This window comes from Gordionus sp. m RMFG-2023, chromosome 3, assembly GCF_954871325.1.
Source record: "Gordionus sp. m RMFG-2023 chromosome 3, tfGorSpeb1-WG-v2, whole genome shotgun sequence".
Taxonomy (NCBI): Eukaryota; Metazoa; Nematomorpha; class Gordioida; order Chordodea; family Parachordodidae; genus Gordionus; species Gordionus sp. m RMFG-2023.
Window position 1 is genome coordinate 54,058,600 of NC_088777.1, and position 15,453 is coordinate 54,074,052.

Genomic DNA, 15,453 nt, shown 5'->3' on the forward strand with positions numbered 1-15,453 from the left:
GGGCTACACATTGATATTAAATGTTTGACATATTATCTTTAAATGTTTTTCTCAAGTTGAAATTACTAGTCTTTGTTTAATGATAAAACATTCTGGCACATTCTACAAAGAAATTTATATCCCGTGTTAATTTTATTTAGGAAAAGGAATATCCATATTATCATCATTTTTCCAGGGAAATTTCCTTGTCGAATATTTTTAAATAAAAATTTAAATTTTAAAAGTAAATAAAATAAAATAAAATAATAAGAATATGATTTTAAGAATCAATTATAAAATTATAAATATATTTTAATAATTTTTATGTGAAAAGTAGCCCATGCCAAGATTAAAAAAAATTTTTTTAATTTTTAAACCCATTTCCGGTTTTTTTAGTGTTGCGTACTTAAACTCAGAAATTTATTTTGTTAAAACATACATCGAAATCAGCTGAAATCAATGCCATTTCCGCACACATTTTTTTTCAAAAATTTCTCATAAAAATGTTTGAGTCGATTTTTTTTTAAACGGCTAACTCAATATTTTAGCCAGAAAAATATTGCGCTAAGCCTCGAAATTTCTAGAATATATGCCTAGACCTTTGTTCCTTCAATGAGTAAAATCTTCAGACTTGCCTAATATTATTCTGGATGAAATATCGAGTTACCAGTTTAACAACGCTATATTGCACATGTTTTTATTTTTGCGCAGGAAATAAGCTTATCAATCTATTTCAATCTAAGGTTTGAGAAGTGTGCGAGATTCAAGTTTTGAACAGTCGAATAAGAAGGTTTTGGTAGGTAATTTTATAAAAAAAAGGTCATTTTATGATTTTAAAGGCAAAGGTTAATTATAATTTAGGTTTAAAAATGTTTTCTTACAAGGAAATAGTTAATTTTTCTAAAAGATATTATTTTTTTTCCTTTGTTAAAATTGATCAAAAGAAACATTATTTCTTAACCTTTTAAAACAAGGTATAAAAATTATTAACACAATTTTTAATATTTTATAAATAGTTTATTAAAAGATTTATTTTTTTAAAAAATAAAATTATTGATTAATTTTAAAAAATGAATAAAAAGGGAGAGAGAGAAGAGAAAAGAAAGAAAGCAGGAAGGGAAGGAAAGGGAAGAAAAGGATTTGATTTTCCATGAAAAAAAACTCCTTAAGGTATATACCTTATTATCTGAGTATAATAAATATATAAATATTATTTTGTTTTGAATTTGATTTATATTGAATAAATTATATAATTTTTTAAAATTAAAAAATAAATTTATTTTTTAATTTTAAAAAAAATTAGAAAAAAGGGAAATAATTACTCCATTCTGCTTATTAAAATAAATGATTTCTCTGATTCCGGATTTCATTCATATCAGAAAAATAATTCTGATGATATGCCACTTATAGAAAAGATCCAATGTCCCGTCTTGATGGGACACGTCTCCTGTCCTCTGACTTTTCGCTATTATACACCTTAAAAAATGTCAAACTGGAAATAGTAAATCTTAAGCTAGTGAAGTTTTTGGCACCTAAATAATATTTCGTACAGGTGGTTTCCTAGCCCATTACGATTTTTATGAAGGAACGCCCATAATTTATTCAAGGTTTGAAACTGACCGAAAAAATTTTTTGTACAAATTGTCAGACCCAAGCGGGAACGCTTGGATAAAATTAAATAATCGTATATCGATTGTTAAAACTTATTATTTTATACAAGTTTTTTTTGAAAAATAGATATTATATCGTATAAAAAAAATGGGGAGAATACATTATGCTCAGTGTTCAATAAAGGGAACACTATAAAACCAAAAAAAATAAATATATATCAATCAAAACTGCTCCCTCCCCCTTTTTTTTAATTCGCTAGGAATGTATGTATTCGAAGTGAATTAATAAATGATTCGGTTTTTTTTTAGTTAAAACTTATACACTATCTCTCTATTACACATTTATTGATATTTTTGATTAATTAATTTTTTTTTATATATATATTTATATTTATATTAACGGAATGAAATGAAATGGTTACCGTAATCTTGATTAATTTTTATCACGAAGAAAATATCAATTTTTCTTCATATTTTTTCGTATGAAAAAATAGGGCCAAGGCTTGTAATTGTTTTTATACCGTAAAATATTATATAACGACGTATATATTTAAAATAAAAATTAACTTTTATTAATATTTATTGAAATATATTGTGAATCTTTTATAATTTTTCATTTTAAATTACTTAAAATTAATTTAACATACTTTTGTCCAAAAAAACTAGGTACTACCTATACGTTCGCCGGTCAGACATGAAATAAGGGATCACAACAACAATATAATCGGCAAGCGTCATGAACATTTAGGAAATTTTTCGCCTTCCCTCGATAGCCCTCTTAATCAAAAATCAACGAGCGGTTGCGTCAAAAAAAATCCCAAATATTATTCGTTAAACGGATATGGCACACCTAGAGATTTCCATGATGATTCATCGTACGACCCGATATTACGTATGAACATACCCGACAGTTTAAGCAGCGAAGGTTCTAGAAACGAACGGGGCATGTTGCATCGTGAATCACCTGTTTTATACCCTAAATCGGCAGTTAAGACTGGCAAAAACAAGGACATTGGTGGTTTCTTGTTTAAAAAAATCAAGGATCAAAAAAGGTTAAATGATACAAAAAATTTTGACTCGAGAATTGGCAAAGAAGAGAAAATTATTTCCTCGCACAAATTTAAAGGGGAACGTATGCAGGTTCTCACGGAAGATACCCCCATCCATTCCTTTAGCAATCTCGTCAAAATGAACGCCAACAAGAACGTGGTTAATCAAGAAGAATCCATTCAATCTACCGGAAGTTCACGCTACTTTGAAGCTCTTCGAAAAACGAAATACAAAAACGACTTCGTAAATAACTGTCCCGATTCATCTCAACCTGGCTTCAGGACTTCTACAGATACGGATGGGAATCTCAGCTTAATAAGCTTAAGCAAGTCCTTCGTCTATTCCAAGAATGAGGATCAAAACGTATTTTCCAACCCTAACGTCAGGATAGGGTCCTACACTAGGATACACTCACCTCTGTTCAACGAAAATCAATGTTCAAGTATAAACAATGAAATGGAAATAATAACGAATAATGTTAACGCAATTTGTAATCCATCGCCGGACAATAAACGGTACCAGGCTCCAAAGGAATCCCAATGGAAGATGTTCACACGTTTTATGCCAACGTATCACAAAGACAATAACACTCATAGTGATAATAAGCCGGGAAAGAGGGATAAAGTTGATATGGTAGATTATACCAAAATTGATGGCGCGAAAAAAATCAACCATGACATCGATGATCTCGAGGAAAATAAGTTAAACAAAAAACTGGAAACCAAATTCTCGTTTCATCGTCTCATAAACTCGGCCAAATCGAAGGGCAAAGATGACCAACAACAAGATAACAAAGGAGGCGGAGATGCTATTAATATTAAACCCAAAAAATGGCAACTAAGGGACAAATCCAAATGGAATAATAAGCTGAAAACCAAATCTTTGTCCAGCCAAGATGTCAACAAAATAATTGTTAACGATGTGTCTCGTTACAAGTCCAGCATAGATATCAATAAGATCGTTAGCCATCAAGATGAAGTCTCGCTTATCGATAATAATTTACTGTGTCAAGCTGAAGCAGGCGAAGTATGTTCAGCCATACATTCTTCTTCGAACGATAGTGGTCGGAGTTCGAAATCTACCAATGCTAAAGATGAATCCAATTCCCAGAGTTCTTCAATAGAACGCAAACCTCATGGGGATAATAAATCCGGCGTGCTAGCTAGCGACCATATTCCGAAACTGAAGGCCTCAGAAATATATCCCAATCGCATTACTCATTGTTACAAATCCTCGAGTCATTTGAACGAAATACGTCACGATGTGGATTCGATATGCGTGGACAAAGGAATCATCGCTAAAAAAAATCCTCCAAAATTTGACCATAGATTTCGGCCCAAAATACTGGATTCTCAGCACACAAGGGATTATTACCGAGAAGAGCATGACCAAAATCGTCCCAACGAAGACACGGGTTATAGCAGTCATTCAGAAGACGCCAATCATATGAGAACTCGGGCCCAGACATTATTCTCGGTGTATCAAAGGTCTGTTTTTAACGACAGGAGAACGATGATAACGTCATCTTCCATCAACTCAAAGCAATCTTCGGATACTACCGCATCCAAAAACAAACGCGAGACGATGATAGCCGTTCAAAGGAATAAGAAGGAAAATTTATTTGATTCCATTGGTGAGGTTAGATGCGGGGAACATGATAAAAGTTTTCAACAATTTACCATGGAACACAAGGTGCAGAAAGATGTCCGCCGAAGTGTTGGTAAGAGTCAAGGATGTCAGCCATCAAAGTGCGATAAAAATTATGAGTACGACGCGAAAAACAAATACGTCAACGATCGCGCTATCAATCCTTACCCCTTAAACAACCGTCACAAACTCACTGCTCACCAATCAAAATCTTGCGACAACATATATTTTGTCAAAAGCGGCAATTGGATCTTGAAAAAAGAGGAGAACACCTACTCAAGTCCAGATTACAAGCGGAAAATGTTTAACACCACCAACTTAAAACCGGAAGAGAGAGCTATCAATTACTACGATGATAGGGATACAGGCAGGAAAGATTATTCTAAATTATCTACCGAAAACCAAGGAGGTCAGGGCCAAAAAGGAATGGGAGAGCACGGGGATGATGCGAATTATTTATCTGGCCAAGGATCCGACAGTGATATAAAGAGCACGGCCAGTTCTCTAACCTCCAAGTTTATCAGCAACCAGTTCAGTTACCTCTACGACTCCGATATCTACGAGGACATAGAGCGGATGAAGAAGCTGGAGATCGCGCTCCCTCACCACAAACGCGGACGAGTTAATGGCGGTGCCATATTTCATCATCACAGGCATCACACACGGGCTAAAAAACCCATTCGTCAGCATCACCACCAAAACCTTAAAAAGCAAGGGATCATTAACCAGGAAGGGGAGGAGAAAAAGCGACTAGAAATGATGACGGATAACTTTGAAAGGTTAGACTCCGCCGACGCGAATGACGTATTGCGGAGAAAACCTATCGTTTTTGAGGCCGATTGCGTTAATCGTTGGAACAACTGTGAAAAACCAAAATCGGCGTCGATTGAAAACAAAATACGTAAAGGTTATGGTAACTTCGCTAAAGCGGATTCCGCCGTGATAGATGCTACTTCCAAATCGTCCATCGAGAATAGGTTCATTCTTTAAAAAAAAATTATTGGGCATTTTTATAGAAAAGTTTGTAGAATATTACGGAAATAAATTAATTTTTTAAATAAATAAGTTTATTTTCCAAAGGGACTTCCGGGCATGGCCATTGTTTTCAAAACGGTAAAAATAACAATCATAGCCTAATGGATATTATTTGAAATATTCCCGGTTTGGTAGACTAGACCACTTGTATAAAATAATTTTCTGGATGTCTTTCACTTATTATCGTTTTAACGTACTGTCCACAAATTTCTTAAGATTTTTTTTTTTTTAAATTGGGTGATAGAAAATTTTGATACATGTTTTATTTAAGTTATAAAAATTTGAATTTATTTAAATTTAAATGAATGACCGTAGTGTTCAACTATGTAACGATATGGAAGCCGATATTCAAAAATATAGGCAATTAGATAAAGTTCTCATTCAAGAAAATTGGAGGTCCCATTCTCACGAATGCAGCGAGCCTAGGCAAAAATATAAACCCAACAGTAATGACTCAAATATATTATATAAAAAATTTGATTTTTGACCAATGAAGATATCCTTTATAATTGATACCCTAAATAATATTCATTGAATCTGCTTTCCTCGGTAATCCTTGTATATCTCGTATTTTAATTACATTTTTTTTTGTGAGTGACACTTGAATATATTCTCTATCCTTATCCATCATTTTTTTATTTACGTATCTAATATTATACTAGTATAAAAAAAATAAATATGTTTGGTAGATCAAAACTTACCCTACCGGCTTCAAAATTTACCGGAAGAACGAAAAGATGACAAATCTGAAAAATCTAAAATCAATTATCGTGATAAAGAAGTTGCCAAAAAAGCCAGAGATTTTAACAAGGATATCCTGATCGCCTCTGGCCAATCTCCAACTCATCTCCAAGGTAACTTAGAAAATTGTAGCTATCTCGACAAGTATCCGCCTACCCATTTCGATACCATAGAAATGTGTCATCAAGATAACAATATTTCTTGCGGTAAGAGACAAATCGCCGGACCACGCCTCGGTAAATCGGTGAACGAGGTTTCGAACAGATCTGCACAGCAAGAGGTATTTTTTTCACCCCCTTCCCATATTTCCTCACAGAACCTCCTACAGAATATTCCTAAAGATCGCCATTACACGAAAGAGCTCGTCAACAAATTCGAAATGGCGGTTACGAGTAATAATGATTTTACTGGGATCCCGATTATGAATCGTGAAACCAATGAGTTCTCTCCTTATAGGCACATGATAAATGGAGAACGGGCAGATGGCACGCATTTTCACAACAAACACAATTCAAGATACAGAGGTCCCTTTCAAGAAGAATATATTCTAGAAGGCAAGCTGGGTAGTTATGAGAGGGAGAACAATGACCGAGGGTAAATCGAGCATCGTTTATGATTCTATTACACACACACTTTGATAAAGAAGAAGGTAGGTAGCTAGGAGAGATCTGCAATGCCCGTTACCCGGCCCGGCTTATATTAAAATTTATTCGACCCGAACCGGACCGGACCGGATAGTAGAGAGACCCGACCCGCTTAACAGAGAATAAACCCGATTTTTGTTAAATATGTTTTATTTTGCTTACAATTTTACTTATTAAATGGCTATTTATTATGATCCATTTAAAATACAATTTCCCTTTTTCCCTACATTTTGTGTTTATTGCTATAAGAAAATCCTAAAATCTAAATCCTCATTTATTACAGGTTATTTTTCCATAGGATATCTTTCCCGATTTTAAATAACCTTGTGGAGCGAGCAACCTTAACAAAAAATTGAAACCGGGCTAGGTGCATATTTGGGCAGGTCGAGCCGGATAAAAACTAAGATCTAACCCGGCCTGACTTTAAAATTTTGTCATTTGCAGACCTCTAGTAGCTGGGTATGACGAAATGAGAGATAAATAAATAAAAATATCGCCATAATATTTTATGCTAACATTTTGTTCATTAATATCGCAAAAAAAAGGATAGTCATAGAGTGTTCTTACAACCAATCCCACTTTTACAAATTACAACTTACTTATTTATCACAAACCCTTTATTTCAGTTTCCAAAATACTTTCAGATATCAATACCCGGCTGGTGGCATTTCTATCAACTCTCAACCTGAAAGGGAAGACATTGGACATTACATGTGTAGGAACGAAAATCAAATTCCCAGATACCAAGATAGGTATTTTGTCAATCATGAATACTCTGGGAGACCCCCACCATCTATCTTAATACACCCCCAGTACAATCAACCCCCCTACCTTCATAATTATTACCCTTCCTACAATCAAACGGGAGGCTGCTATTCTGATAGACACAACGTAGGAACATCGAATTTTCCTTACGTTCAACCACGACATAATGTGAGTGATAGACACTCATCCGAGCAACAATCGGGGAAAGTCGGATTATCCCGCCCATATTATCCCCATTGTGGTTATAATAATAACATTAATTACAACGTTAATAGCGATCGACATTTCCCCCTTACTTCCCCTCTACATCTAGAATCAGCCCGATTGCTATCGCAAAAGCATTCCGATCTTTCGACGCATAATAACAATTTTCGCCACCAACATCAACAAATAGTTCCCCAAGGAAACTCTTATATAGGAGAAGGAAACGAAGGATACCACTCATCCTATCCGGATAAATATGTCAATCAAATGGATACGCCATATTCCCAACTTAGATTGAACCAAGTTCCCAATGAAAGGTTTTTTTTTTTACATAATTTATTTTACAAAAAATTGATTCTAAAAATAAGAAATTTCTCCATTTTCTCTATTGCTTCTAAATCTCTGTGCATGAAAGGGTTATAGTTTTAGAATTTGTTTGACTCCAATCGGTCTCAAGTTTGATTCCTAGCCAGAATACAGATCTAATTGAATTGTTTAATCTCGAGCTGGTTTATCCTATTTATCCCTTGTGGAGCCGAGCAGAGATGTTCCTGAAATGATTTATTACACTTTAAAAAAAAATTTTTTTTTAATATAAACTTTTTGGAGACGTCCTATGATTAATTAGGTTTATTACCTATATCTTGATTTGCTAAATAATTTATACACTTCTGTAATATAGATGTAGCGTGATAATTTTTATTATTAAAAATGACATGTCCATTAGCATTGGCAGAATAAATAGGACATTTTAAAGCTTAGATTTTAATAATTTGTTGGATAAAATTTCAGAAACATTTTTTTGGGAATAGCGATTGATTAAGGTAAATAAAATAACAGATTTTAATATGATCTTTTGTTAATCTTCTGGCAAATGGTTTAAATATTAAAGCCCAATTTTTCGAACCAAGCATTAAGCATAAGACCTTTTAAATTAGACCTCAATAAATTGATGAGGGTGTGATATAAAATTAAACTCAACATATGATTAAAAGTAGTGTTGATTCCAACTCAGTATTTTAGCCAGAAAAATATTTGCCTAAGCCTTGAGATTTCGCCAGTAGATGTCCAAACCTTTGTTCCTTCTACAAACAAAATCTTCTGGCTTGCGTAATATTATTCTAGATGAAATGTTGAGTTAGCCGTATTTAAAAATCGGTTCAAAACGAGCCGTTTAACAACACTAATTTAAAGAATTGTGGTTTTTCTTCAATAGACACTGTTGCTATTTCTTTAGAAAAAATTCCCATTCTAGCAAGGAGTGGAAAATATAATTTACATATCATTAAATGTCAATTGATTTTATTGATATCAATGTAATCGACATCAAAATAAAATAATTATCTATTAACGGTAAGCAACTGAAACAAATAATGATAATAATAAACCCACGAGAATTATAATATTTTAAATGAACTACTTATACGATAATAATAATGATGTTGAGGTCATTAAAACTCGTCAAAGATAAAATCTCTTAATTTACGATGAAGTTGATGAGGGAATATTAAATTTATCATATCTATAAAAGTTAAAATAGTCCGTATCTTATTTAAATGAAAGATATACAGTGTTGTGATGATTTAATGAAACATATTGGCGAACAAAATTAAAACCCATCCATATATAAAGTTATTTTCTTCGCAAAAATAATTAAAATATAGACAAAAAGCATTATGGAAAATTCTTTTGTTATTTTAATATATTTTTGCAAAGAAAACAATTTTATATGGATGAGTTTTAATTTAATCGTCAATATGTTTCATTAAATCATCACAACAACTCTATATATATGATATTGAATTCGAATGACCTTGCAAAATGTTTTAAAAAGGGACCTTCGAATATAAATTACGTTATAAGATTAAACAAAGGAACATGCGCGTAGCCAGTTGGGCTCTTCCTTCCCCCCTTCCCCACCCCATTGTAAATTTTTTTTAAAATAAATATATAAAGTTTTCCTGAATTTGTAATTGCAAAGTTGATTCCAATTCAAATAAGTTGTATTCTGTTTAAATATCATTATATTACATAAAACTAGCACAAGAAATCATAATTTATGTTGATTAATTATTCGAACAAGGTTTTTATTCTAACATTATTTATAAAACTTACGATTAATACGCATACATAGAATATTATAACTCTTTTCTAATATAAGACTTCGATAATCATCCCGCATTACAAATAACATCGCCAAAATTTATTTGTTTATATATACTTTAGATACTGTGGAATAATCCTTTTTTTAAAATAAAATTGATAATGGAAAGACTCCTAGTTTTTATAAATAAATTAGTAATATATACAAAATGTAACTCCTTTTTAAAACTTCGAGCAGAGACCTACAGAGATACAATTCGCACGACCCTGCCTGGCTTGGGTATATTTAAAAAAATTAAAATACGGCCCGTCAGGCCGGGTTGGGTAGGACCGGGCCTGCAGGTCTCTGACTTCAAGTTCATAGGCCGCAATTTATCCTATTTTTTCAACAAGCTTATTCGAGCGAATCAAGAGATAAATTGATTTTATTTTTCAGCTCCGTTTTCTCGACAAAGAGAAAAGAGGTTGATTCCACGATTCTAATTTTATTCTATACCTGTTATATATATTTTTTTTTGATCGATTAATATATTAATGATTCTCGCGAAATGTTTCTCTTGTCCATGATGGCGCACATATTAAAAGCAATAAAATCATTATCATCTTGATTTTAAATAATGATATTTTTTGTAGGTATATCGATGGAGGGGAAAGTGTATTGGAGTATGTTCCATCAGCTTCCAATCAAATGTGCCACTCTCAAGCTAATTTTCGGTAATTAGTTTCTTCATATTTTTTGTAATCTAATAAAAGTTATGGAAACCCAAGCACAAATAAGTGTTCTACCTCTTTCCCAAAATGAATTTCTGTTTTTTTAAGATCCTATTCTTGTTCCAAACTAATATTATTAAAAAGAACGCTAAATAAATCTTCTAGAAACAGTGTATAAAATAAGGTTCGTACTTTTGTTAGAACCGATATTTCATTTTTTTAATAGAGGATTTTTATTTTTAGCCCTGTTTTGAGGGTGGTTCCTAGATAAATATTTAAATTTTAAAATAAATTCTTGAAAGTTTTTTTGCATTGCATTTAAAACGTTCATAAATAACGCCATGTAATCTACATTTCTAAATATATAATTTATAATTATTTTCGAGGAAAATTAAACAGCCGCTCTGAAACATCCAACAAATAAATTAGTAAAATAGTTAAGGAGCGTTAAGGGAAAAAATATTACTCATTTTAAATTTTTCATTTTTTTTTCCCTTCACAATTATTGAGCTTTGTTTTAATAATTTAATATTAGATTCAATTTAGCATTGGAAAAGGTAGGAAAAAACTCATATTTTTACATTTATAATCCCCATTATCTCGAGTAATCCTTTTGTTAACGAACTGTACTAATTTTCGTTTATTGATCTAACTAGAGTATATATGACATGTCTTATCGAAATTGATAGGTGTTTGATTTTGACATGGAATGACCTCATTTTTTTTAAATATTTTTCAAAATCTGTCGCGACATTTGAATGATAATCATTTATATATATATTTTAAAAATTTTATTATCTCTAGTCCACCTTCTGCCGATAAATGGAATCGGAAATCTTCTCAGTCCAATTGGAATGTAGCTGAGATTCGGAATGCTAATCGGGCACCAGTGAATAGAGATTTCAACAATAAAATCAAAAAATTTCAAAGTCAGGAAAAGTAATTAATTTATTTTTTAAAGAATCTACTAATTTTTTCGGTATACTCTTTGTCTATTATATGGATTATACTCTCTTATGTTTAATTTTCATTATATAGTGCTAAAATAAATTGATATGAAACTATTTAAAATTGAGAGAGTCTTAATTTTGCTTCCTAACTCACGCTATCTCATTAGAATGCTAATAGATAGCTGAATAGAATACAATTTTTAACCTTTAAGCGTGTTTTAAAGGTGCCATCATCTTATGTTAGAATCTATCATTTTTTAAAAAGGGTGTATGTTCTACTCAGAACTAAAAACAAAATTTAAAAATTCTTTTAATTTTTTTTTTCACTTCGGTTTCCTATAAAGAATACAATTTATTTCGAATTTCAAATGCCTTTACAAAATTTGGTAAAGGCGATAGTTTAATAGGTTTTTCCCGACATGCGCAGTAGGTTTTGCATTTTAAATTAAAATGCACCTATTGGAATGCATTTCCTGAAAAATCAGATTTTTAAATTTAAAATAACGCGCCTCAATTAATGATTTAATATGCAAAAAAAATAATTTAAAAAAATATACCTAAATTATTTTTTTGCATTTTTGAATCATTAATTGAGCGCGTTATTTTAAATATTTTGCCGGAAATGGATTCCAATACGTGCATAAATGTCCACCCTATAAATTTCAAAAATAAATTTTAATTTAAAATGCAAAACCTTACTGCGCATGTCCGGAAAAACTATTAAAACTATCGCCTTACCCAAAATTTTAAACGATCAACAATTTTATAAAAATTTTTTTATAAATACAGTTTAAAACTCATAGTTAATCCGACCAAGACCATCGATCATGGATATCAACAAGGCGGAAATTTTTGGAAACGGATGTCATGGTTGGAAAAATCAATGTAACTCCCCAATTCACGAATTAATATATATTTAATTTTAAGTCACCGATAAATTGCCAAAAAAAATTAATGAGATCCCTATAATAGAAAAAAAAATATATGTATTATTATAACATCAATGTGTTATTTTACCGCTTTGACTAAACTACAAATGCCTGGGTAAACTGCAAATTAGTGTTGTTAAACGGCTCGTTTTGAGCCGATTTTTAAAAACGGCTAACTCAATATTTCATCTAGAATAACATTGCGCAAGCCTGAAGATTTAGTTTGTAGGAGGAACAAAGGTGACAACTATTAGAGAAATCTTGAGACTTTGACAATAACTTTCTGGCTAAAATACTGAGTTAGCCGTTTTTAAAATCGGCTCAAAACTAGTCAACACTTTTGCAAATGCTAATCTACTCTATTAATTGAAGTAAGATTCATACGTCAACTTGCGGATTTAATATTATTAAAATTTAAAATGTTTTACTACGAGATAAAAGGAAATCTAACTATTAATGTATGCTCCTTTATTATTGAATATATCTAATGATGAATCACATTTCAAATGATATAGTGTATATTAAAAAAATTTACATAAGCATATACAATAAACTTTGGCAGTTTAGGCATTTGCGGTTTAATCAAACTCTTATTTTACCTTTAAATTTGTATAAAATTATGAGCAATTTTTTCTTGACAATATTTATGGTTATAAAAGATGCTTGAAATTTATAAGCGAAAGTGGAAAAATGTAAGATATTTTGGGAGGAAAAATTTTATAATAAAATGGATATAATTTCTCTTTCCTAAAAGGCTACATAAGCAAATGAATATGAAAAACCGACCTTTGCCCAAAGAACCCCAAATCATTACCAGGTATTTTTTTTATAACTTTTCTTTCAAAAAACTAAAATTATTATTTATTACGATAATTATTTACAGAGATTACAGAAAATGAAAGATAAATGACACTCACCAAGAAATATAGGTTTTCCAAAATTTATAAATCGACGATGAATGTGAAATAGTGCTACCAAAACTATTTTTACGTACGATACAATTTGACATAAATCCTAGTGTTGGTCGGCTAAATACTAAAGTGCTATATATATACACACATATAAATATTTTATTATAATCAATGCATTTATTATAAAGTTATTTATATATTGAAAAAGATCATTGTCATACCTCACATCACAAATTTTAGATAAATATTTTAATGTTTATTTGATATTAGATTTTTTTTTTTAAAAAAAAAATATTTATTTTAATTAAAATTATTTTCTAATTTAAAAATCACAAATAAATAAAAAAGTATTGATTTAATTCTGTATCTGTATATATATATATATATCTGTATCTTAGTTACAACATGGCGGAATGATGGGTAAAGGCACATGATCAATTATGAGATTTTTTATCAATTAATTTTTTTGAACTATAGAATGGGGAGGGAGAGAAGGAAGGAAGAATTGATTGATTGATTTAATTTGATTTAATAATAAATAAATTATTACTAAGCAAATCCAGGCTATTCTTATCACAATAAAGTATTCCATCCTAATTTTACGACTGATCCAATTCGAAACATAATAAGTTTTTTTAATTCAAATGCCTAAATTTAACTCAATCAAGTATTACATTCAAAATTTGCTAGATCGATATTTATGGATTCATGTCCACTCAACTTTGTTCCTTGTACAAAAGAATAATTATAAGCACCACTAGAAGGCTTATTTTACTTCTATAGTCCCCCAGAGCTACGATGCCTAATTCTAAAAACTATTCATAATTCCTATACACCGCCTCCTAATAATCTGATTAATTTCTTGAAGCCTCACCACTAGTTTTACCAATGATTCCTACTTTACCCAGCCCCATAATCTATTGGACAGATGAAGTTATCTACCAAACTATAAATTAAACTATTTTCTGGATTCTTAAAGATACCCTAACCTCATACTCGGAATCCATCCTTAGACTTATACTAACTCCAATAATTTAAAAAATAGCTATAACTCTTTTATACTCCCCAAGCAAAAACATGAAAATCATAAAACACTCCCAATTTTATCTTTTAATTCTTGCCATCAACTCCCAGAACCAAGTATCACCACTAACATTATCACAACTCTCAATTTCATTACAAAAGCTTAAATATTAGTTCAGTTCAGATCTCCGAATGACAAATAGCCATGATTCTATGACCCCAAATAATCACATTGCTTTTGATTTCTTAAAAGAAAAGGCATTTGAAACATCTACTAATATATTTTAAAATAAAAAATATAAATTTACATATGCCTTGATCAAGCCAGTGCTACTTTACCTATAGCCCGCTATAACTACTAATTGGCCACTTAATAGCAACTTTAAAAATCATGCCTAAAAATAACTTATGGATTCTAATATTATATATGTAAATGTATTAGCAGGCCATGCCTGAATGAAACTTTATTAATTCTTTGAACTTATTTCATTACACATGCATCGCAAATATAAAATAATGTAAGATTTAATAAAAAATATTTTGTGACAAGACTTTAGACTCTGGAGGAAATAATTCTTTTTTCTTTCTATCTTTCTTAGTGAATCCTGTTTCCTAAGATGATCATTAGCACATTCAAGAAAAGTATAATAACTATTAATAAATTGATTTTTTATAATGAAATTATCAGATATCTCTAGATTCCCTTCATCATTCTCAGAGCTTTCATAACCTTCTATAAAAAATAAGATTAATTATAGATTTTTAAGTTTCCAATTATAATTTTATTCGAATTGCAAATGTACTGATCATCCAATATATCATGAGAGTTAGCATCTTCATCGTGTAACACATATTCTACAAATATGCCAAGTTCATCTTCTTCATTGTCAGTTAGTGCCATATCATCCTCCGATTCCAAATCATATGCCATAGACTTATCAAAAAAAATTAGCTTCAATAAAGCATTTTATGAGTGGTACTTGTCACCTCGCACCATGCAAATTTTATAAGATAGAGGTGGTCATAAAGAGAGGTGATCTCATCTTCTTCCATCAATATTATTATCTTTCTAGTGATACCCTTTCTGCATTTGAAGTGCCTAATTGCACTCATGTGCAAAGGTTGAATTCGAGATGTGGTGTTCGCTAAAA

General features: G+C 31.1%; 1 protein-coding gene across 1 annotated transcript; it reads left to right on the plus strand.

Moving 5' to 3' along the window:
- The first annotated feature begins 1,399 nt into the window (after positions 1-1,399).
- Positions 1,400-13,267, plus strand: LOC135927117 (uncharacterized). Its single transcript, XM_065463055.1, has 10 exons — positions 1,400-1,480; positions 2,256-5,263; positions 5,637-5,767; positions 6,011-6,656; positions 7,333-7,992; positions 10,412-10,492; positions 11,294-11,428; positions 12,229-12,324; positions 13,123-13,185; positions 13,252-13,267. Exons 1-10 carry the CDS (start codon positions 1,400-1,402, stop codon positions 13,265-13,267), a joined length of 4,917 nt encoding a protein of 1,638 aa, XP_065319127.1.
- The last annotated feature ends 2,186 nt before the right edge of the window (positions 13,268-15,453 follow it).

Excerpts from the sequence above, each read along its gene's own strand:
- LOC135927117 (XM_065463055.1), top strand. The coding sequence starts at position 1,400 with ATGTCCCGTCTTGATGGGACACGTCTCCTGTCCTCTGACTTTTCGCTA. Across the intron at positions 10,493-11,293 it reads CACTCTCAAGCTAATTTTCG|TCCACCTTCTGCCGATAAAT; the intron begins GTAATTAGTTTC and ends TATTATCTCTAG. Across the intron at positions 11,429-12,228 it reads AAATTTCAAAGTCAGGAAAA|TTTAAAACTCATAGTTAATC; the intron begins GTAATTAATTTA and ends TTATAAATACAG.